This window comes from Cavia porcellus, unplaced genomic scaffold (assembly GCF_034190915.1).
Source record: "Cavia porcellus strain 051 isolate PalLab524CR breed Dunkin Hartley unplaced genomic scaffold, mCavPor4.1 scaffold_5, whole genome shotgun sequence".
Taxonomy (NCBI): Eukaryota; Metazoa; Chordata; class Mammalia; order Rodentia; family Caviidae; genus Cavia; species Cavia porcellus.
In genome coordinates this window covers 28,400,213-28,425,437 of record NW_026947488.1, presented here as the reverse complement: position 1 = coordinate 28,425,437, position 25,225 = coordinate 28,400,213, and the positions used below count along the sequence as shown (strand labels likewise).

The window sequence follows — 25,225 nt, the reverse complement described above, 5'->3', positions numbered from 1 at the left end:
CTCCCTGCTGACAAATGTATTTCCCACCTCCTTGCCCATCTCATGCTCGGTGGGGCCCTGGCCAGTCTCCAGCGACCTGTCCTGCGCACTAGGAATCTTCTCTTGCGCTTGCCGGTCCCGTTCCCATTCCCGCAGGGCTCTGGTTAGGGGCAGCATTGCCCCTCACCAAAGGACTGGTCATTCTGTCACCTGCCTAAGGCCAGAGGGTGGCAGTAACCACACCTACCGTGCATCATGCTGTGTGCTGTGAGGTATACTGGCAGGAGATACCATTCTAGTGCTTCTCTACACTTCATGTAAATGCAGTGCAGGAAGATGACATAGGATTGGAGTGACTGAGGTTTGGGGAATAGGAACTTTCACATCTGGAAAAACTGGTGCCCAGAGAGGGTGTGTCTTGCCCAATATCACACAGCAAATCATTCACAGGATGTGGGAACACTCTGAGGAGTGGAGACATGGGGTCTCTCGCCTGCCACCTCATCTGATATAACACTCATCATCCTACCCCTACTGTACAGATGGGGAGACTGAGCCCCTGAGAGGGTGGGGTTTTGCTAAAGGTCACACAGGTCAGGGCCAAGCTCCATTTGAAACAGACATGTCCCTTCTACTGGAATCAGACATGTGGGTTTGACCCTGGTGTGTCTGCTGGCAGTGGTCTCCAGATGTCACTGTTGCCTGGTGCCTTTCCCATCTATGAAATGGGGGCTCCTAGGGCTGTGGTGAAGGTGCCCAGGCACCCAGGGGCATCAATAGTAGCTCACTGTGGCCTCAGGTGCCAGAGGCCACTGTCCCTCTTTAGGGCCCAAAGACACTCCGATGTGGTCTGGGCTAAAGAATAAACTTTACTCTTTTAGGTCAGGGTTTTGAGGGGCGGGGCCACTGAGCCGTGCACGCGCACGCGGTACAGGCAGGTGAAGCGTGGGTTCCCCCAGTTGCTGGAAATCTTCACCTTGACCGCACCAAAGGCCCGCTGCTGTGGATTCTGGAGGAGAGGATCAGAGACAGGGCCAGTGTGACCCACAGGCCTCCACGCTGCCCCACAGAGGGGCCATTGGAGGGGAAGGGAGCTCTCCCATTTCATAGGCCACACAGAAAGTCCGTACTCCGGGGTTGGGCTAGTGGGCGCTGAGGTCAGGACAGACCTGCTGGGGCTGGGGAAACTGCCTGGCCTTGGGGCCTCAGCGGCATATGCGCTGTGGGACAGGGGGTAAAGCACTTTCCTCTGGGCCTCAGTTTCCCTGCTTTGTAAGACGGGCATGGTAAAAGCTGTTCCCCGATTGGGATCTGGGGGCTGGAAGGCTCAGCAGCACTGGCTTCCTTTCTTTCACCAGAAGGGTGGAAGCTGTGTTTGGTCCATAAGGAGGGGAGCCTGGCCTTCCCCCTCTCTCCACATGGCTTCAATCTCCCAGGGAATTACAGGTGTGAAACTGAGGCCCACACAGACAGAAAAAGCCCCAACATTGCACAACATTTGTGGCCAGAAGGAGATTTGGGCCAGTAATGGCCTGATTCCCAAGCCTGGACACTCCTTGTCAAGGACACCCCTTGACAAGCTCCCATGCCATTCTGGCCACCACTGATCCTGCTTCTGTCCCCTACTCCCTCTCTTCCAGGTCTCAGTTTCCCCACCTGTCATTGGGTCAGGTGCTGATTAAGGTGTTCCCAGGAGATAGACTTTAGAGCCAGCACCCCCACCTGACGGGTTCAACATCTGCTGGCCCTGGGAGAAATGCAGCGAGAGGTCTCCTGGGCAGATCAGGGAACATGGGGGATTTCCGGAGGTGGGCGGATCTCCCCAGGCTCAGTCACATTCTTGGCCCCAGGCAGTGGTTCCATCTCTCTGGGCCTCAGTTTCTTTTTTAGCTGGGTATTCACTGGTACCTCCCAGGCTGTGGGGGAAAGAGTGGGGCCCAGGGTGGGCACAGCAGGTGCACAGGTACCTGGAGTGGGAACATCTGGATAATGTTTTCTGGCTGGAACTGGAACGCCCCGAGGAACACCTCCTCCCCAGGGGAGCTCTCCATGCCCTGCGGAGACAACGTCACAGATGAGCCTTTCTCCACAGGACGTCTCCTCTCTCCAGCTAAGACTTGCATACTTTCTGGAACAAGGAGCTCCTCCCTTTAGATAGCGTTACATTACCACATGGTATAATGGACAGGAGAGCACTGGACTGGGAGGCAGAGGCAGAGGGTCTGCTAACTTGGCCATTGACATGTAGGATTGGAGCGTTTCGCTGACCTTCTCTGGACCTCATTTTACCCATGAGGTCCTGACAATTCTCTAAACCTTCTCAGCAAAATGGGGGCTCCGTGGTCTCTGCAGGTTCTTGGCCTTGAGAAGCCTGGCTGGGATGGAGCAGGTGCTCGTGCCCATCCTTGAAGGCTGGGATCTGAGCCCAGTTTGGCCATACTGCCCTCACTCACAAGGCTTGGACTGCCCTGTTATGTGGTGTCCCCTCACTAAGCATGCTCCTCTCTGGGTAACTCACGTAGACGACAAAGTCCTTGGGGGCAGTGTCCAGGCTGCCTGACAGGGAGATGGTCTTGGGGATGTGCTGCAGCGTGATGTTGGACAGGTAGACCTTTTGGGCCAGTCGGATGGTCACCTGGCCGCGGTCACCCTCGAAGGCCCAGCAGTTGCCCGGTGTCATGTTGGGCTGGAAGAGGTGTCACAGCGGCTGTGAAGGGAACTGGTTCCCCATGTATGTCCTTGTTCCCCAAAGGAAGCCACCCCTGTTTCTTTGCAGAACTGGGCTGTGGCCACCTCTCCTGGGAGCTCCTGCCTGCTCAGACTTTCCAGACTCCAGCCCCTCGATATTCATTCACTCATTTTCATTCACTACTTCCCCTCCCATTCATCGCTAGCTACCTTCTTTTTTTTTTTTTTTTTTTTTTTTTTTTGGTACCAGGGATCAAACTCAGGACTTCATGCTTGCCAGGCAGGTGCTTGTGCTGCTGAGCTAAACCCCTGGCCCCTACCTGCCTTCTTTACATAGTCTTGCTATCACTCTCCAAGGTACCCTTACTTTCCCCATTTTACAGGTGGAGAAATTGAGGAACAGAGCAGAAAATAGGCCCAGGACCATGCAGAGCTGGAAGTGTAACCCAAGTCTTGTGACCCTGGAGCATGACATGAACCAGTACAATCTCCTGCCTCCTAAAGGAGAAGCAGCAGCTCACAAAAGGAAAGAGGTTCAGTCTAAGTCACACAGCCAAGGTTCATTCAGCAGCGCCTGAGCTTTTTGGAGAGAGTTTGGGCAGACCTGACCTGGAACAGCAGGTGCAGGATAGGGGTTCAGGAAGTGGGGCTGGGGCTGCTGGAGGAACTGTTACCAGAGGAGATGAGGGCTTGCTGACAGTGAGCGGAGGGAGAGGCTGTGAAAGGCCCAGTGGCCAGTGGAGCAGCCTGGGGGGCAGAAGCTGCAGGGAGCTGGATCAGTTGTGGAGAGCACTGCCCCTGCCCCAGCCCTGCAGTCTTTGCAAGGCTGAGTCCTCCCTGGCCGGGGCCTTGCCTTCCCTGTGCTCCACAGTAGTTCCTTGAGCTCAGAGCGCCCTTGGCATCTTCTGCCTGATGAGTCCTGCTCACCTCGGCTGCCTCCACAGGGAGGCCTCCCTGTCCCTGCCAGGTCATTGCTCCCTCCTGACTCTGCATGCTGGCATCTTAGAGGTCCCTGAGGGTCGGACCCATGGTGTCACCTGTGGACTTGGCACCACTTGGGGTTGGCCATGAGGACAAAACACTCAGCCAGTGTCTGCCAGGCCAAGAGGTGCTTGCTCTGGGACTCGGATGACTCCCTTCTCGTCTTTGGGCCTCAGTCTCCTCCTCTATGAGGCAGGACTCCAGAGGGACAGTTTGGTCAGCTTTGAAATCTGGCTCTGCCACATTCCAGTGACCATTTGTGTGGTTACAGTTAAGTGACCTGGCTCTTTGTAAATGGGTATACCAAGGACCTGTTTCCGGGGATGTCCTAAGGTTCTCAGATCCTGAAGTTCCAGGGCTGGATGGGGCCTTCCAGGGCAAAGCAAGCTGTCCCTGTCCCTGTGTGTACCCCATTTGTCTGTTCTTTCACTGAGCCCACCTCAGGCCTCTCACCTTCATTCCCACCCCCACCTCTGCTGACAGCTCCTGTCCTCACAGGCTGACCACACCCCTGCCCTCTCCCCTGTCCCCTGCTGTCCCCTGCCTCAAGGATCACGTCTGGGGGCTGCGCGTAGTTCCACAGCCGGATCCAGTTCCAGTAAGAGCGAGCCTTGTCATGGTTGTACGTAGCTGATGTGTGTTCGAAGTCGATGGTGGCACCTGTGTGAGAGGGAACCGCATTGACTGGGCACTCACTGCACCTACCAGGGCTTCTCTGAGTCCCTTGCCCTCCCTGCAGTTCAGGTCTCCTTTGGGTAATGGGCGCATAGAAGGTCACCATGACAGCAGTAACCAGAGCACCCACTTTGCAGGGGAGAGTGTGGGGATGAGCTAGTGGGAGCACTGAAACGCTCCCAGGGTGCCTCTGGTCCTCCCACCGTATCAGTGTGCTGAGCCGTCAGTGCACCCTGTGCGTGGAAGGGAGAGGCCGGGACCTGGGAGCTCAGCTGAGCCTGAGGTGGCTCAGGCATTGGGCTGCTGCTTTCTGACTCCACATATCATTAAGTTCATGCACACAGGTCAGCTGGAAGTGCCTGATGGTCACCGCGGTAACCCAGCATGTCCTACTAGGTCCTGTCTGTTCATCTGTCTCCTCACTGCCTCCCAGGTGCCCATTGCTGGCTCCTGCAGGCCTCTGCCCAGAGCACTTTCCACGTGTTGGCTTGGTCAGGAGTGATTTTCCTTCTTCATCGATTGTGTCTCCCAGCAGGAGGCGCCCCCCTGCCTGGGTCCCTCTATCCAGCCACCTGCTTTAGGGTTTCTGCCTGCCATTCAGCCCCAGCTTGTTTGTTTCTGGCTAGTCTCCCAACCCCCCAGGGTAGAGACATGGGTGTGTGACCTCTGTGTGCCCAACCAGGTGTGGACAATGGTGTGGGGTGACAGCAGTGGGAAGGCAGGCACCCTAGAGGGCTTCAGACTCCTGCCCCTGCCTGGTGCCAGATCCCATTAAGGCAAGTGAGGCTGGGACAGAGGCTAGCTGGAGGGGAAAAGTCCAGCAGCAGGGGTGGCTTACCCAGAGCTGGCAGGGTCCTCCGAGGACACTGGAGATAGGCAGGTGGGGGCGGGGAAGACACTTGCCTATAGACTTCAGGGCAAAGTCCGGCTTTTCAATGTAGTCGCCTTGTATCATCTTCATTATCTTCTGGGTCAATTTTTCCTGAAAAGGCAGAAAACACAAGCTGTACCCTGGTGTATTTGTGTAGATCAGAGTCTCCTGTGTGTCCTTTTCAAGTGACAGGTGCCTTCAGAGCATCCTCTTTCCCTACAGGGCTATTCTTACCTGTAGCTGCTGTCGCTGGCTGTGCACTAGACAGAAGGTCCAGTTGCTATGCATGAGGAAGCCCCTGGGGTAGAGCTAATCACTCTTACCCACTGGTTTACTGTGGGCTGTCAAGGCCCCACGATGGGGTGTTATCTGGAGATCCTGAGTCTTTTGTGTGTGAGTGTGTATGATACTAGAGAATGAACTCGGGAACTTTGCACTAAGCTACATCCCCAGCCTTTTTCTGTTTAATTTTTTATTTTAAAGAGAATAAAACAAAGCAAAACAAAATGAAGCAAAACAGAACAAGGCAAATCAGAACAGAATAAGGCAAGTGACACAGGACTTCACAACAAGACAACAGGAAATCAACAGTGGCTATCATAATGTCTCTTGTCTTCTTCGAAATAGTTGTCCATACCTTCAAACACAATGTAATCAAACAAAACAAAATAGCATAAAACCAATCAAAAGAATGAAAGCATTACAGGACTTCAAAGCAAGACAATAGGAACTTAACAATGGCTACCGTAAGGCTTCTTGTTCACACAATAAAATCAAATAATAGAAAACAGACTAAAACCAATCAAAACAAAAGAATGAAAGCACTACAGAACTTTGGAATCAGTTAACAGGAAATGAACAATGGTTACTATAATGTCTCGATTTCTTTAAAATAGCTGTTCATACAACCACACATACTAAAATCAAAACAAAACATATAAATAAATATGTTAATAAAACCAATTAAAAGAATGAAAGCATTATAGGATTTCAAAACAAGATAATAGGAAACAAGCATGATTACCATAATACATCCCATTATATTCAAAATAGCTGCCCATATCATCAGACATAGTAAAATCAACAAAACATGATGGAACAGAACCAAACCTAACAAAATTGTGAAAACATTACAAGAGTTCAACACAATAACAAATTAACATTGGTTACCACCTTCTCCTCCTGGGTGTTTCCTCCCCTATCACTTTTACAATACTTACTGTGTTTTGGATCCCACTAACTCCTTGTATTTTTTATGCTAGTGTTCACCTATATGAGTTCAAACTGTTTCACCCATGAGCATGACCTCCAGTTGCAACCATTTACCTACAAAGCCTTGAGATTATCCTGCTTTATAGCTGGGTAGCTTTGCATTGTATGAAAATGCCATATCTTTCTCATCCATTTTGTGGTTGATGGACAAGTTACCCTTGCTTTTTTCTGGTCCCCTGTCATGTGGAACAATTATTTTTTCCCCTTTGATTTTTAGTCTATGAATTTCCTTTCAAGTTAAATGCATTTCTTATATGCAGTATATTGATGGACCTTGTTTCTTGGTCTACTGGCCCCGTGTTTCTTTTTATTGCTGAGTTGAGGCCGTCTACATTAATGGTTACAACCAGTGTACATTGGCTTGTCTCTGCCATGCTATCCTCCTGCTGTTGGTCCTCCACTTTTCTCCTTCATTCAGTTGCCTGCCCTGTTTGGTGATCCTCCTCTGCTGCTGTTCCTGGAACCACGATCATCTTTATTTCTCTGTAGAAAATCTTTCAGCTCTCTGTAGGCTTGGTCTGGTGGTCATGAATTCCTTCCGTTGTTCTTTATCATGGAAGTATCTTATTTTTGCATCAATTTTGAAAGATAGTTTTTCAGGGTACATCAATCTGGGTTGGAAATTGTTTTCCTTCAGAATTTAAGTACTTCTCTCCAAACTCTTCTTGACTTGATGGTTTGTATTGACAAATCTGCTGTGATTCTGATTTTCCTTGATAGGTGATCTGTTTCTTAACAGCTTGTGATATTCTGTTCTTGTGCTGAATTTATGGGATCTTGATTATTCTATGTCTGGGTGTAGATTTGCTTCGGTTATGGCTGGTTGGAGTTGTATATGCATCACTTACTTGTATACCAGATCCCTTCCCCATGTTTGGGAAGTTTTCTATTACTTCTGTAAATAGCCTTTTTACTTCATTTGTGTTGACCCCTGCTTCTTCACTGATACCTATACTTCTTCAATTATTTCTCTTTGTATCATCTTGAAGCCGCTGAATTGTTATTTCTTGGTTCCTTATTATTATTATTATTTTTTTGTCTTTTTCCTTTTTATCGGTACCGGGGATCGAACTCACGACTGCCTGCTAACAAGGCAGGCGCTTATGCCACTGAGCTAAATCCCCAGCCCCGGTTCCTTGTTATTTTTAAAAACCTTTCATGATCACTAGCTATAATCCTATCTTCAAGGTCCAAAAGTCTATCTTCAGTCTCTTTCAAGCAGTTTTACCAGTTTTCAATTGACTTTTTAATTTCCTGAATATCTTTTTGAATGTTTTATGCATTGTAATTCCTTTCTATATTGTTCATTCAAGGTTTCCATCATTTTCCTATGCTGCTCTTTTTTTTTAAATCTATGTCTTCCTTAGATATGCTGAGCAATTTTTATGTTTTTCATTTCTTTTACCTGAGACATTATTTCTAATTTTATTAATTTTACAGTCTCATAATGTTGTTTCCTTACTTTAGTTGCTATCCTCTCAGAGATTTCAGGTGTGTGACTTCTGTTTTCTCCCATGACTATCTCCCAGATTTGTTCTGTGTGGGCTGGAGGTGTGAGATTGCCTTTTGTTCCTTTGTCTTGATATTCTCCTGGATTCCTCCCAACAAGCTGATCATGGGCTCCCAGGCACTTCTCACACTAGCTGCCCCTCTGCAGTGTAGTGGAATGGGACAGGCACCTGGGTTTCTCTGACCCCAGGTCAGGGTGTGGAGCGAGCTTCTCCAGACCTGTGCAGCTACACTGGAGCTTCTCCAGTTGCCAGGGGTGCTTGGTGGTGGGGCCACCTCTCACAGCCTGTGTGTCTACACTGAGACTCCCGCAATGGTGGCAGGCACACAGGGTATATTTGTCTGATTCTCTCAGTGGGTAATGGCTGCCTGAAGGAAGGGCCTCCAATGGTGGCCTGCGGGTCGGGTGCATGGTGCTTATCTGGCTGTGTCCCGGTTCCCACTGGTTGCTTGCAGGAAGCAAGCCTTCTACTGTCAGCAGCCTAGCAGATGGAGATTGATCTGCTGGCTCCCTTTGCCCATGCTGGCTGTGGGCAGGAAGGAGCCTTCTGGTGGTGGCAGCTGGCAGGTGGAGGTGGATCCCCACCCCCAGCCACTTAAGACTTTTTTTTTTTGAAATTTAGAGACAGGGTCTCCCTAAATTGCTAAATCATGCTGGCTGGGCTCAAACTTCTGATCTTTCTGCCTCAGCCTCCCAGAGTGCTGGGATTACAGGTGTGTATAGCCACAACTGGCTGGTTACTGAGGTCAGGGATAGAGATCTGCAAGCAGAAAGATGCTTGCTGCTGTGGGGCCCTGGAGAAGAGTCACCTCTGAGTCTTGAGGTTTTCATTTGTAAGATGGGGCAACACTCATGTGTGTGGTCCAGAGACACAGAACACTGTCCAAGGATTACAGAGATCTACAAATCTCCTAGGTGCCAGGCCTATTGTCGGCCTCGAGTCTTGCTCAGCCCTTTGTCACTCCCTTTGTGCAGATAGTAACACTAAGGCACAGGATCACTCATACAAATGCCCACAGTTGGTGAGAGGTGGAACTGGCAGCTCAGGCTCTCACCTTCAGGCTCTGCTGTTAGTTGAAGACTGCAGTCTTGGCACAGGAGCAACATAGGCCATGCAGTCATTCTTCTTGTTAAACTTCTCCCAGTTGCAATGTGAGACAGATACACTGGACTGATTAAAATTGAAAACCTTTGCTCATCACCACTGGGAGGGAAAAATCAGGCTGGAAAACCACATGAAATATTTACAATATGTATATCCAACCAAGGATGTGTGTCCGGAGCACATAAGAAGTCATACACATCGATAAGGAGACCCTCCCTCCGAAGGCACCAGGCAGAAATCCAAATGGCCAGTGAATAATGAAGAGATACTCATCATGGTTAACAATCCATGCAATGCAAAGTAAACCTCAGTAGGGCACTGCTTTTCACCCGCCAGAATGAGAAAATGAAAAAGATGTAATTCCCACTCTTGGGAAGGAGGTGGAGCAGCTGGAATTTGCATATGCTGCTCTGGGGAGTATCTAATAAAATGAATGCACACGTATCTTATGCCTTAGCAATTTTACTCCTAGAAATAGCTGCTCCCAAAGGAACTAAGTATATATGTTCACCAGATGGTTTGTTCAAGAATGTTTACAGCAGCTTTAAGAGTCTTAAATTAGGACCAATCCAAATGTCTGTTCTTAGTAGAATGGGTAATCCATGATGTATCCTCAATGAATACTAGGCATGATAAAATGTATAGAAGCTATTGATGATCTATTGTTGCCAAAAATATAAATGGATCTCATAGACATTATTATGAATACAACATAGTATTATAGTATTCCATTTATATAACAATCCAGAAATATATAATGGTAGAAGTCAGAATCATGGTAACCTCTGAGACTATAGAGCTGACAAGTCAGACAAAGGAATCTTCTGGGGGCTAGAAATCTACTGGGCTGTGATTTGGGTAGGGTTATATGGTTCAAACTCACTGCAGGGTAAACAAGATTAGTGCATTTTACTGTATGTATATCTCAATGAAACAAAAATCAGAGGCTCTCTGGTTTGGGGGAGAACAGGCAGAGTTGAAGGTGAGGTTAGATTAAGTGCTTATGTATATACACTGGCCACACGGGCCCCTTCCAACACACTTCCCAGTCTTCTTAGGGGATTCAGGCTTTATCTGGTGTTCTTCAAGGGACTGTGCCCAACAAGAAAGCCCACAGATGCCAACCTCCATGGCACATTTTTAGAGCTAGTAGCCAGCTTGTTCATTCTCCTCTGTTAAGCATAACATTGGGTTACAACCACCCATCTCATACTCTTTTACTGTAAATTTATACTTCAGCGTAATAGTAGCCAGCTCTGTGGCTTAGTAGCTGAATCTGGGGAGTACAGGAAGCAATCTTTGTGTTTACCTATCTATTACGATGAATGGCAAGGGGTGTGCATGTGTGTAAAAGTGTCAAACTGGGATTTTTACCCACATAATGCTCTGGCTAACAGGTTTGCATGTTTGCTTGAGCACCACAGACAGTAACATGCACCCAAAACCACCTTTCTGTTCTGTAAATATGTATTTTATCATAAATGGAATGTGTAGGTGACTCACATAAGGTGTGCCTGGGAAAAGCAAAAATTGATCTGAGCATACATCCACGTGGCACATAAATGGCAAAGTATGTACAGGGGAGTCAAAGCAGAAATAGAAGGTGAATTTTACCCATGAAATGCTCTTTGCTAAATGTCTGTGCATTTAGAATGTGTTTTAAAAATTTTTTCTTTTGATTTTTCTGGTAGAAATAGCCCATTTCAGTACAATGGTACACGAATGAATTTTGGAGGTCAAAAGTGAATCATCAGATCATCCATCCATGGATGATGACAATAATGCCTTTAATGTTGGACACATTTGCCAAAGATCTTGTTACAGTGAAATGCACCAAGAATTCATCAATGCTGACACAGGGAATACAGACCTCCTTGATTGAGATGATGAAGAAAACACCAATGTGAATACATATTTGACTAGTAGAAATATATAGTGAGGATAGGCAGAAGGGTAAAATCTATTAGATAGAATGCCAGCACTGCCATTCAGTGTTGGAAGTTATTTGTAACAGATGAAATGCTACAAGATGTACAAATACACAAATGCTGAAATATAAGTAAAACATTCTGTATGCACCAGTAGCCATACTAAAAAATGTACCATTAGCTGAACTGAAAGCATTCATAGATTTGCTATACTTAGCAGGGTTTTCTCATGGTAATTGCAGGGATGTAAAAGACTTATGAAAAGCAATGAGTGTGGGCTTAAGGTTTGTAGAATAATGATGACACTGAAGAGATCTGTTTTCCTTCAAAATTGCCTGACGTTTGACCACAAAACCACCTGCCAAGAAAAAAAAAAAAAAAAAAAAAAAAGAACCGATAATCTGGCTGCTGTTCACTAATTGTTTGAGATATTTGTGGGCAATTGTTAAGAAATTTACACACCATTCGAATACAGGACTACTGGTGAACATCTTGCAGCATTTCATGGTTGCAGTAACTTCAGGGAGTATATTCCTCCAAAAACCTTCAAAATATGGCATAAAAATTTGTAGATGTGAAGGCTTATTATACTTTCAATTTAGAAATTTATTTTGGAATTCAGCCACCAGGTTCTTATTTGCATCATAATCAACCAAATGATGTTGTGAACAGACTTTTTGCTCCCATTTCCTTATGTATCAGAATGCAACATTCTATGATTGATTTACCAGTTTCCAATTGATGTTATATTTGCTAACAGAGCACAAGTTGATCAGCATAAGAACTGTATGCAGAAACAAAGATGAAATTCCAAATGAAATGTTGCAATTTCAAAACAGAATTATCCAATCTTTGGATTTCAGAAAGATGTAACATTGGCCTTGTATATGGAAGAAAAACAAACCGGTACTGCTGATGTCAACACTGTACCAAGATGGAGATATTGATAGGAAAACCTCAGGTGAATGAAGTCTGAGATGGAAACTTTCTACAGCAAAATCAAAGGCAGAGTAGATGTTGATGAGTCTTACAAATGCAGCAGCTATTGTGTCACTCAAAACACAAATGGTTGTGTTTCACATCCTCTAGACATGAGTGGCACAGTTTGATAGTTTACAAAGAAAACAACAAGTACAAAACACCATGGAGAAATTTTCTTAGAAGCCTGGGAATGGAGCTCCTAAGAGACCATTTACAGAAGAAGAAAAACAAAATGTTTCTGCCTAGGGAACTATGCAAAAAAAAAAAATTGTGAGGCACACTGGTGAGCTGACAGGTGAACGGGCAGGCACAGCATCATAAAGACCTATTACATCGACAGGAAAACAAGATGTCAACTGTGTCCTACAGGAAAGGACAGGGAAACAAAACATACATGATATCAGTGTAAGCAATTCTTGTGTATGGAACATACAGTTTTCGAGTGTGAAGACTGCCTTGGGTGTGACAGTTGAAGCAAAGATTGTGTGGTAGGCTTTTGTTTATATTTACATTGTAGTTCACATAGGTTTTTATTTCTGATGTTATCTTTAAGGTTTTGTAAGTTAGTAAACAGCTGATGGTGAAAATGTTGGTGTTTATTCTAAATACTCGTTACATATTTGATATTTTATGATATCTTATTTCCCTAAGTGTACGTTGTACAATACAGTAGGAAGCTCCTGACAAAACAGAAAGACAATAGAGGTGACAAGAATGGCCTGAAAGGAAAGGAAAGGAAAGGAAAGAAAAACTAAGCCTGTGTGAGGCGTGAACATGGAGCATGCAGTGGACATGTGTGACGATTGCCTTGAGTGTGACAACTGAAGCAGAGAATTTTATTGTAGAGTTCTATTGGTATTTTTATTGGAGTTCATGTAGGAATTTGCTTCTGATGTTATCTTTTAGGTTTTGTAAGCAAGCACACAGCTAATGTGAAAATGTTGATGTTTTTCCTGATGCACCATACATATTAAGAATTTAATAGTTTATTGATATTTTATGTTCTTGTTAACTACGCATTGCATAATACAATAAGACCCTCCTTTTAGACATGCAGTGAACCCAACCAAATGTCAAGTATGTCCCACAAGGAGGCCAGGAAAGCAAAACACATGTGCTATCTGTGTAAGCTGTATGTATTTGCAGAATGTGCTGTTGTCATGTGTGCAGACTGCCTTAGGTGTGATAATTGAAGTAAAGATTTTTTGGTAGAGTTCTCTTGTTATTTTCATTCTGGTTCATATAGGAATTGATTTCTAGTGTTTCTTTTTTTAGACTTGGTACACTTAAAAAACAATTGATGTTGAAAACTTTGATTTTTTTAATAAACAATAAATATGGAAAAGTCAATACTTTATTTTTGATTTTTTTCCTCTTAAGTACTCATTGTTTGATATAATAAAAGTCATAAAATTAAAATTCATTAATCAAAAATATTCTAAAGAATAAATGGATATTATATACCTACAGTAATGTGCCTTTATGACAAAACTAGTGTTACGCCCTGCAGGCTATATCTAAACAGTCAACTTAAGGATTTCAGGACAGTCAGGGAGAGTCTTTAACAGGGAGGAAATCAAAGCAAAATTGGCAATGCTAAAGTGAACCCATGTGGGAAGAAGAAAACATCAAAAGGAAAATGATCCTTAACAAGCTCAGAGAAGTTAGAAAAATACTGTATTCATGAAACGAGAATAGAATTCTGTGAAAGAGAAAGCCTAGGAGAGCAAACTCAAACTTTTGGAGAATTCAGAACATGTCAGCACAAATAAATTCAGTAGAAATTCTGGTAGAGAAGGCTGGGAACATTTTCTCAACTGTAGAACAAAAAGGCAATGAGAAAAAAACAGAGACAAAAGGAAAAAAGTAGCAAATTAGCCCAGGAGTTAGCATCCAAGCATGAGTGCCTAAAAGTGAGAACAGAAAAAAATAGGACCAGTGAGAAAAATCACTGGTTTAATTACATGATTAATGAACTTTTCTTAGGATGTGAAGTTTCTTGAAGGATGTGAGTTTCAGACTGAACGGTTTCTAAGGGTGGCCAGGCTATTGGTATGTTTTCATCACAGTTCAGGTGTCAGGGAAGATAAAGGGCTCCTAGGTCAGATGAGGTAAGCTCAGTGCTTATAACAGCAACAGCGAGAAAAGGTCAGGCTACTATTAAATTATATTTAGAAGCCATTATGAGTGATGGGAGAAACAGGGATCAGATTAAGATTCTAAAGTGAGGGAACTACTCTGAGATTTGCTGACAATTTTATTAATCCAGGGGTGATTCTGGGCATCTGATGTTTCTGGGCATGGGCTGAAGATCTGGACTTAGTTCAGACAATAGACTCCCATTGGTGAAGGAGAAAGCAGTAATATTCTTCTTGATCACACAGGAATAGTGACTAAATTGAGGACTGGAAGAGCCTCCAACATGGCCGGTTTCCCCCACAAGATGTTAATTGAATTTCAAGACTACAGGAAACCAATGAGCTACTTCCAGAGTTCTTGAAAGGCAGACTAGAACATCGCATCCTCATATAGCTTAAGGATCAACTTCCTCTGATGGAGGATTTACCCCCAAAATCAAGCTTGAGATGGAAACGTTAGGACAGTGGTTCTCTATGGAATATGTCAGAAACTTGTGGCTTGACGCCCAGCTTCAGTGTCTGATTCATTAGTCCTGGATGGGGTCCAGGTATGGTGCTGCAGGCATTTGGGCTATACTGAGATTCCACTGTCCTAGGAGAAATGGTGAGTCAATGCGGAGTATCTTAGTAGCTATTTTCCTTAGGACGCCACCCTGGTATAATTAGAAACTGAGAGTTCAGCTTTGTCCCTGGCAGAGAGGGCACCACTGGGACCTGAGAGTTTGCATTTATGCAGGGCTAGAAAACAAAATTGGAAGACTGAGAGTCTTCAAACTATGGCTAATCTTGCCATTAAAACATTTTATTTTATTGTTGTTGTTTTTAGTTTTAAAACAGGCCTGTTTGAGGTGGGTGAATGGTAGCTACACACCCACAGTTTGTGTCCTGTGAGTGCTATTATTTCTCTTGACTTTGGCTACTTGGTTAGTTTCTAGAGAGTAAACCATGCTTCATACTCTCTTGCATAAACAAATACCTCAACTGTAGAATAACTGTCTGTCTCTAAATAAAACTGTTTACATTTTAAATAATCCTTTAAAAAATCTCATTATGGGGATATTTTCAAGTATTTTCAGACTTTGCCAACATTTGAAAATTTTTGCAGTTGGATGGGCAAGAGTTTAAAGAGTTAGACTGAAAATCTCTGAGTAAGTTTTATAAAATTTGCAATTGTAACTCTCTGAATCAGCTCAATGCATGTCTAAAAGGAAGTGGTCAGTCTACTTCATCTCCTTAGAAAAAAAAGGGAGACTCTCTTGATAGAAGATATAATTACTTAAAGCACATAGAATTCTTTTCTATCCAATGTCTAGAAAAACATACAAAATTACTAAACACTAAAATGTAAGACCATATAGTTTACCTAAGAGGAAAACCAAAACACAAAACAGAAAACAGAAGAAGACCACAGATAATCCAGACTTGGAGTTACAAAGATTTTTAAAATAACCATAACAAATGTGTTAAATAAAATAAAGGAAAATATTAACAATATGGATAAAATGTTGCAGAATTTCACCATACAATTAAAATCATAGACTCAACTATGTATTTTAGAACCAAATAGCACAGTATTTAAAATTAATAGTAGATTTCATAGGCATAATACAGCATTATTAGTAAGTCTGAAGAAAGTTCAAAAGACAATATCGAAGCTTAGGCATAAAGAGTGAAAAACAAATGAACCGGGTAACTTTATAGAATTCTAACCCAGCCAAACTATCAATCAAGTGCAAGGGTAAAGGTGTTTTTAAACATGCAAGTTGTAAAAAATACTCCTTTTCTAGGAGGTTATTGGGAGATAGGTTCCATCAAAATGAGGGATAAAACCAAGACAGACTGTGACTTGGGATACAGAAAACAGATCAAACTGAGAAGTTAGATGTTCAGGCCACAGTGGGCTGCATCTCACCTCATCTGACATGGCTTCCATCTCCTTGAGTTTGGCAATGAGCAGGTTCACACTACCTCGGAGGTCCTGGATTTCCCCAGAGTGGTGTCGCACCTTCTCTTGGTACAACCTTATCAGGAAGGAATGAAAACAAGAACTGACTGCTTTGTGATGTGCTGTTAACCTCGCACTCACCCTTTGCCCATTCTTTCTTAAGCGTATCCTTAAGACCAACTCCTTCCTTTCAAATGGTTCTGAGAATTTTGTCTGTAATTAAGGATGCAGATTATGACTTGTTGGCTAATATTTCGTCATGGCTACTACTTACTGATCTCTGATTATGTCCTAGAAACTAGTCAAAGCTCTTCACATTTTTTTATAATGCCTAGAGCAAGGTGGGTGATCTGCCTCATCTCAAAGGAAGACATCAAAGGGCCAGGGAAATGAAGGGACTTAAGTAAGGCTAGGTGGGTAGGAACTACGGGGCTAGGACCTAAATACAGGTTGGCCTGACTGGAGAGCCTTCATTCCTAACCAGTGTGCTGTAATTTCTTGCTACAGCCATGGTTTTAGGTGCTAGGACTAATAAGCATATTTTTTTTTATTTTAAAGAGAACAAAACAAAACACAGCGGATCAGAACAAAACAAAGCAAGTAACACAGGATTAAGCAGATTTTTCTTACCTCAGGCTCTGCAGTGGACTATTTATGCTGTCATCCTGGAAGAGTGTTGAGGGAAGCAGGAATCTCTATCAGGTGGCCTAATCTGGACTTAAGAAAGCTTCATCCATCCATTCTCCCACAGCCATGTGTCCATCCATTCATCCAGATTCTTGTTTAGCCTTTCATCCATCAACCTACCCACAATCTCTTAAATTGCAAACTTGTTACTCTCCTTTTTATCCATTCTTCCCCATCCACCTACCTTCCCCATCCATCTGCTTTTCTATGTCCCCCAATTCCCTTCCATCTACCCTTGCATACATTCACCCTCATACATCCACCATTCCTCATCCACCCACCCATCATCCATCCATCTGACCTCCCATCAAGCATTTTACTCACCAATTTCCCCATTTATGCATCTATCTATCTATCATCTATTATCCTCCCATCAGTTCCCTCATTCCTGTCTCCTTTACATCCAACCTGTCTTCATCCATCCACCCATTCACTCTTCTATCCTCCTATCCATTCTTCTTCTGTTCATACCCAGTCATCTGGCTGGCCACTCAGCCAACCAATATTGATAATGGCAGCCCTGCGCCTGGCACTGAGCTGGACATTGCTTGGATGAGTCAGACCTTTTTCCTTCCTTCAAATTGTCACCGGTAGAGTGGGGAAAGGGTTATGATGCAAGAAAATTGTACTTATGATTATTTAAAAAATGTGGGAGGGGAATGTGGTTTCTCTGTCTTGGTATTTCTGGAACAAGTGAATGATATGAAGATATTCATAAAGGGACGAGATGAGGGAAAGACAGGGCCCTTGGGTCCCCATTCCTTATAGGCCTTCTGAGACTTCATTAAACAGGGAGCTCTGGCCACTTGTTTTCTTTTCTTTCCTCCCCCCAAACCACAAAGAAAGTGGATCTTGTCTTATTTAAGCAGAAGTGAACAAACTACCTTGGATAGAGAAATGCTTTTCTTATCCTTATTACTTTGCTTTAGGTGGGGCCCTTCAGAAATGAAGGCCCTTTTTGAGGTACAGTGACAGAAGAGTCATCCTGGGGGGAAGGGCTGTTGGATCTGGTCTTTGAAAGCCACATTTGGTGTGCAGGTGAGCAGTGTGACAAAGGCAGAGACCTGGATCAGGGATGAGCCAGTGAGTAAGGGACTGATGGGGGTGGGATGTGACGAGAGAGAGGAGCTGTGGGCTGGTGACTGGTTTGAACAAAAGCAGTCAACTCTGGTACCTGAAAAGGACACACACTCACCTGCCAGACTTCCATTTTTGATGGTATGTGCATAGAAAACATCCAGAATCCTGTGGGGTCATGAGAACAAGAAGGCACTACTTAACATACAGAGCCTGGGTTCTGGAGTGCAAGTATCTGAGTTCAGATCCCAGCCTTGGCAATCACTAGCACTGTGCAACAAACATCAGGAGACTTTACCAACTTCTCTGTGCCCCAGTTTCCTTCTATGAAAAATGGGAACAACAGTAATATCCACTTCATGTTCTTTATGATATATGTTATATTTGTCACATAAGACATATGACAAATATGAGGACTAGATGCTTACCTGCTAAGATCAGGAGCAAGACAAGGATGTCTGCTCTTGCCTTTTCTAATTAACTCTACTTTGGAGATCTTAACCAGATTAGTCAGGAAAAAGAGATAAAAGGCATTCAGATTCACACAAAGGAGAGAGTAATTCTATCTCTTTTTGCAAATGACATGATCTCACACCTAGCATCCTAATGTATTTAAGACTAGGCAACTTGCCCAGTGTCAGAACTAATAATTGAGAGGATTAATATACAAAATCAATTATATTTGTATATGATGATAATGAGCAATCCAAAACAGAAATTAAGAAAATACCATTTACAATAGCTTCATAAAGAATGAGATACTTAAGAATAAATTTAACAAAAGAAGTGCAACATTTGTACTTTAAAAATAAGGAAACACTGTTAAAACAAATGAAAGAACACATCGAGATATCCACCAATAATGGAAAGACAGTCTAGGTTCATGGATTGAAAGACTTAATATCGTTAAGGTGACACTACTCCCCAAATTCATCTACTGGTCCCCATCAAGATCCCACTGACTTCTTTTTCTGAAATTCGTATGGAGATACGGGATTCATAAGAGCCAAAACAATCTTGGAAAAGAACAAATTTGGAAGACTCGCACTCCAGGGTGGTAATGGCATATAGACAGACATACAGGTCAATGGAACAGAACTGAGATTCAGAAATAGAACCCTCTCATTTAGGATCAACTGAATTTCAACAAAAGTGCCAAGACAATTGTGAGGCAAATGATAGTCTTTTCAATAAATGGTGCTAGCACAACTGGGTATCCATATTTGAAAGATAAAGTTGAATTTCTACCTTATAAAGTAAAACTGGACTATGGAACTAAATGTAAGAGCTAAAGGTATGAAACTCTTAAAACATAGCAGAGGCTCTTCATGATCTGGAGTTAGACAAATGGCTTTGTAAACATTATACCAAAAGCATAAGCAATGAAAGAAAATATAGGTTACTTGGGCTTCATCAAAATTAAAAAAAATTTGTGCTGTAGAGGACAAAATAGGAGGAGATATTTTGCAAGTCATATATCTGAGAAGGGACTTGTATCCAAACTGCTTAAAATTCTCACAATTCAGAAGGAAAAAGATAATATATTTGTAACAACAACAACAACAAAAGACAATCCAAATGAGCAAAGGATTTGAATAGGCATTTTTCAAAGAATGTATGTACAAGGCCAATAAGCATAGGAAGAGATGTTTTAGCATCATTAATCATTAGGGAAATGCAAATCAAATCTACAATGCCGTGTCACTCCATGCCCTCTACAATGGTTTATACGAGTAACAAGTAGCAGCAAGAACATAGAGAAACTGTTGAGTGGGAAGACAAAATGCTGGTGAGAAGGTAAAATGAGATGGCACTTTGGAAAACAGTTTGATTTTCTGAAATAGCTAGGATTCAGAAATTCTGCTCCTAGGTAATTACCTAGGGCAGCTGAAAACACATCCATACAAAAACCACATTGAATTCAAACTGCACAGGAAACTTCATAGCAGAAATAGCCAAAAAGCAAAAACAAACAACTCTGTCAATATCGTATCTGCCCCTCCATAACTACTTTTGGTCATAAAAGAAAATAAAGTCCTGATACATGCTATAGCAGGCACGAATCTCGACAGAATTATGCCAAATGGAAGAAGCTACAAAGAACATTTATATGAAATTTCCAAAATAGGTAAATCTATATAGACAGGAAAAAAGACAGTAGTTGCTTAGGAGGAATGCGGAATGACTGCCAGCCGCTGAGGAGTTCCTTTCTAAATTTGTGAACGTATTCTCAGGTTTGATAGTGGTGATGGATGTACAGCCTTGTGAATGCACTGATATATGTGCTTTAAAAGGGAAAACTTTATGGTCTAGAAGTTGTTTCTTCTCAATAGAGCTGTTGTTTTAAAAAATCCTGTTGTTGGGCTGAAACAGGGAAGTTCTCTTGTCCTCATTTTCCCTTGGGGGATCTGATTCTCTCCTCCTCCACCGACACCTCCACTCCAAAGCCAGCATGCCTGAGTGGAGTGGGGGGCGAGTTCTTTTGCTTGGCAGGCAACACTGTGATGTGGGGCTGCCATGGAGGTGGCCAGAAAGAAGCCATGGAAAGCCCAGGAAGATGCAATAATGATCGTAACATGGTTTGGGGAGAGCTTTACAGTTTTTAAAGCATTTTTTAGCTTTCAGATTTTTTTCTTGGGCTCATTTCATTTATTCCTTACAGCAAAACTCCCCATGAGACAGACGGGGAAACCACGCATGTAGAGGAGCAGTGTCTTCCCGGGGTCACAGAGTCAGTGTCAGAGCCCTTGAACTTCCCTCTCCAGGATGGGTCAGGGCCTGGGGATGCTCCCACACAGGACAGGGCCCTGGGGACGCACCCAAGGCACAGAGGAGCAGAACACCTGTCTTCTCCATGAGCTTCTGGCACAGCAGCTTGCACCTGGAAGCCCGAAAAGCCATGGTCAACAGGAGGCTGGAGAGCCAGGCAAGTGCTCTCCTTCCTCCCTGGCTCCCTGCAGCTCCTGCAGGCTCACGCCTCGCCCTTCTCTCCTTGGTGTCCTGCCCTTCAGGGGTTAGCCCAGTGGCCTCCTTGTTAGGACCTCAGGACCAACACACCCAGCACCCCCATCGTGATTTTGTGAGTGCCTTTGTGGGCCGCTCATGAGTGGGAGGGCCAAGGCTGGGTCCCGAGTGAGCAGCATTGAGGAACTATTATAATTTAAACTTTAATTGGATGAGTGGGGCAGACAGCTCTGCAGGAGCACAAAGGAATTTATAGGGGTGGAGCAGGAGAAGGGGCTGGAAGCCCAGGAAGGAAACACACTTGTGAGAAACCACAGCCCTATCTGTTCTATCAAAGTTGTAAACAGGAGCACCTCCACCTTAAACTCCAGTTCACCCTAAGCTTCCCCATACCCCTCCCATGGTTACTGGAAATGTCTGCTCAGCTTAGATCCCAGCAACACAAATGACCACAAAGAATAATTCATCAACAGCCAAGGACTTTTAGTTCCCCAAAACCCATACTCCCCAACCTTAGTAACCCTGCCCAGCAACCCTTCAGGCCTTCTCCTAGCACTGTTTAAACTACCAATCAGGACAGATTGTGAACTTTCAAACCAGCCAGTGGGGAGAAGGCCAGCTGCTTCTCACGAGTTAGAAAATAAAAGGAGCCTGTTTCTGTGCCTTGCATGTGCTTGCGACCTCATGCTAAAATACGCTAGTGCCCTTCTGCCGAAGTAAAACAGGCTTGCCTTGCTGAGATATCTTGCTGTCTGAGTGCTTTATTATCAGCATTGACAAACTGAGTCTGGACTAGACAAAGGCATAGGGCTGGGAACAGAAGCAGTATCTAGGAAGAAAACCCCAGCCTGGCTAGCCCCGTGGGTCCACAGCAGGAGGGAAATGAGGCAACCTGGAAAGGAGCGGGGGCAGGGTTTCAGGGGGCTGCAGGAGGCTGAGCTGGAGCTGGGGAGTCACACTGGGTTCTGGGTTGGGGTTCTGCTAAAAGCCAGGTTTGGAATCCCTTATCCATTCTGGCTACAGGAGGCGATTTCAAACCCATGAAAGAGATGCATGGTCGTCAGCTGTCCTCTACTCCTGCTCACCTGCAGGTGTTGAACAGGACTTGCTGGGCCTGGGTTCTCAGGAAGCAGGCCAGGCAGTTGAACCAAGCTGCAGTGGACACAGGAGGAAAGTGAGGCCCATTGCACAGATTCCCTGGCTGTCCTGGAGCTGGGGGAGACCCTGGAGCTGGAGACCCCTCTACACCCCGTGGCTCAGGCCGTGGGTGAGCACCAGGCTGGAGCGAGTACAGGCCCCACAGATAAGCACTGCTTGCTGAGCAGTGACACTTCATAGATAGCAGCCGTGACTCTGGAGCACAGAAAACACTGGGAGCTTGACAAGAACAGGGTCCTTTTTAGGTTCATCTCCAGATGCCTTGCATGGAGCAGGGGAAAAGCAGGGGTTCACAACAGCCAGAAACGGAAGGACACATGGGTGGCTGGAGGACAGAGAAGAGGATGGCTGCCTGGCTTGGAAGATGGATGAGCAGGAAAATGGGTGAGAGCACGGGAGGAGGAGAGGAAAGACGATGGGCAGAGAGATGGGCGAGGGGATGGACAGACTACCAACAAATACTAGTGTGGGTGAATTGATGGAGGGATGGACGGAACCAGGGCAGAGGAGGGCTGGCAGGTGACTCCTCCTTTAAACAGCAAGGTTCCTTTCTACTTCCCCTTTCAGTCATCAGAGAGACTCTGCCTGGACGCACCCCCGTCCCCCAACCATAGGGAGGCTTGAGTTCAGCCTGCTGCTGCCTACAAACCCTGCAACAGGGCCAGCCTCACTTGGCTGGGGTCCACCTGGCCTGAGACTGGACCCCTTCCTTGGCCACATCGATGACCAAGCTGGGGCTTCAGTGCATACATACACACATATCCCAGCATGGAGTGCGTCAGGCTGACAGCTGGGGTGCTGATGTGGGCAGGCAACAGGATGCCATTATCTGCAGAGAGCACAGGACTGTCAGGTTGCTGCCAGCCTCCAGGACATGGACTTGGTGCAAGTATCCCCTCAAACCCCCACCCCCGCCTCTTGATGCCCCACCCCCACCCTGTTGCCTGTTAAATCTTTCTGAGCTGCCCATCAGCCCTCAGAGTCCCCTCTTGGCTCACTCCTGTGTGCTGTGGGCTCCTCGGCCACCCTGCAGGGGTTCTGGCTTCGCGGGTTGCCCCTGGGGATGATAAAAGTCACAATCACATTCACATTTTAAAATCTGGAGGGTATGTGATGTTGCCACATTCCAGATGGAGAAACTGAGCCACAGAGTGATGTACAAAGTGCAGGGCTATACTTCAAGGACAGTCTCTCTGGCTGGTCCCAAATCCAGGGTTCTTTTAAGGAAGACCCCAGTTGCTATGGCCACCATGGTGATTGTCACCCAAAAGCTACTCTCTGCTCTTCTTGGCAGAAACTTTATTTTGTGTTATCCCTCCTCTACTACCCCAGGGGAGGTAAGGCATCAAATTGGTTGAAGCCTGTTGTGGGCCACCCATCACCTCTGAAGTGTGGGTTTCAAGGATGGGGCATCTGAAGGGGAGGTAGGGTGGGGCATTGTGTCTCTGATCATATAGGACTTGGGGAAGTGGTTTTGTCATTGCTGAAATGAGACCCTTAGGAAGCAGCATCCACTCTCCCTCTACCTTAGACAGTCATGTTTCTATGTGATGGCCAGAGCTGTGGCAGCCATCTGGTGACTGAAGAGAGAGGAGGCTATAAGGAAGACCAAATGACGACCTAAATGACTTGGGTCTTGGGAAGCATCAAAGAATGGGGCATTCACATACACTGGAGCCATCCACTCCTTAGAACTTCCTGGTAGGTGAGACGAAAGTACTGTATTTTCTCCTAAATACAAAAGTATTGTATTTATTCCCATTGTAGGCAATGGGCTACAAACCTTACAGATTATACCCCCTCCGTGTTTGGTTTGTTAAGAAACTATCCAGTATGCCTGTTACAGTTTGGAATTTGAATGCTCCTTCCCCAGGGCCCATGTGTTAAAAGTTTGCTTCCCAGGGTGGCAATATGGGACAGTACTGTGGACCTGGGGTGGGGGTGTGGCTGTAGGAGGCCCTTGGGTGACTGGAGGGTTCTCCTTGAAGGGCACTGTGGAAATCCAGGCTCTTCCCTTTTCTGTGCTTCCTGGCTCATGAGGAAATTTTGTTTCCACTCACTTTTACCGTGCTAAGAGGCCACACAAAACAATATGGTCAGCTAACCATGGGTTGGAGCCTCCATAACCAGGAGTCCAAAAAACCTTTTTTGTTATAGTGACATAAAGTTGGCTAACATAAAACCCAATTATGTTAAGGTATTATTTATCCTCTACAAATGTACATGTTTAAAATATTCCTAAAGAATGTATATCACAGTAAAGTGAATAGTTTACAGCAACTTAATATGTATCTCAAAATGACTGAAAGAGAGGATGCTGAAGTTTCCTAACACAAAGAAATGCTCTTTACCTGATTTGATCATTACCTGTAGTACTGAATTATCACACTGTCCCTCATAAATGTGTACAGTTCCTAAATGTCAATTAAAAACAGAGGGATTTACTAAAAATACACATTCAAGTTATAATAGCTTCTTCTCTCAATGTGTGGCTGGGTTTTTTTTTTTTTTCTAGTACTGGGGATAAAACCCAGAGTCTTTATACAAGCTAGGCCAGTGATCTACTGCTCCAGCCCATTTTTATTTTTATTTGGACACAAGTCCTCATTAACTTGTGCAGGCTGGCCTCAAACTTCTGATTCTCCTGCCTCAGCCTCCTGAGTAGCTGGGATTACCATGGTTAAATCTTATACCTTCCTGGGGGATAAATCCTGTTCTGGGACCCAGAAATGGGCATCATTTTGGGTTGGAATTTCTGTCACCTGAAATCAGATGCCCCTTGACAGACACAAGAGCAGAGATGTGTGTTTTCTTGTTCAGCACCTGCCTCCCTAGCATGAGCTCCCTAAAGGCAAGGAACATACGGGACTGGTACATCACTTGGCCTCTGCCCCATGACTGGCACACAGCATGTGTGCAAGAAACACATGCCAGAGGGCTGGCCACTGTGCCACCTCTTGTCTGGAGACTTTGTTCTGGGCCTCAGCTGCTGTACCTACAGCATGACTGCTGCCTCTGGTTTACCTCCCAGGAGAGGACTAGGCCTTTCATAAACTGTGTGGGGCTGGGCAAAGTGGTGGGGGGCTGCTTTTCTCACCTTCGTGGCCTGGTATTATAGGCCATATCTTCAGACAGGACACATGGGCCCACAGGGTTCCTTGAGGACCGTGGCATTGATGCCTTTCTCTAGGATGGAGGAATGGTGGTGGGGGTCTCTGGGACTCAACGAGGAGAATGTGGCTGCTGCCACTACCTCTGAGTGTCCC

The 25,225-nt window shown here is 44.9% G+C and overlaps 1 protein-coding gene across 1 annotated transcript; it reads right to left on the bottom strand.

Moving 5' to 3' along the window:
• Positions 1-830: 830 nt before the first annotated feature.
• On the bottom strand, positions 831-25,225 carry Sun5 (Sad1 and UNC84 domain containing 5). The gene is made up of 13 exons (XM_063247927.1): positions 25,057-25,225; positions 22,958-23,016; positions 22,714-22,788; positions 21,887-21,953; positions 20,657-20,718; positions 17,956-18,005; positions 16,704-16,738; positions 16,041-16,149; positions 5,227-5,305; positions 4,193-4,308; positions 2,498-2,665; positions 1,947-2,033; positions 831-988 (listed from the first exon to the last, which is right to left on the bottom strand). The coding sequence occupies exons 1-13, from the start codon at positions 25,131-25,133 to the stop codon at positions 857-859; spliced, it is 1,116 nt and encodes a 371-aa protein (XP_063103997.1). The 5' UTR covers positions 25,134-25,225; the 3' UTR covers positions 831-856.

Coding starts and splice junctions, on each gene's coding strand:
- Sun5 (XM_063247927.1), bottom strand. CDS start 25,133: ATGCCACGGTCCTCAAGGAACCCTGTGGGCCCATGTGTCCTGTCTGAA. Junction 2,666..4,192: donor CCCCAGACGTGATCCTTGAG/GCAGGGGACAGC, acceptor CACCTCTTCCAG/CCCAACATGACACCGGGCAA. Junction 2,034..2,497: donor CCAAGGACTTTGTCGTCTAC/GTGAGTTACCCA, acceptor TTGTCTCCGCAG/GGCATGGAGAGCTCCCCTGG.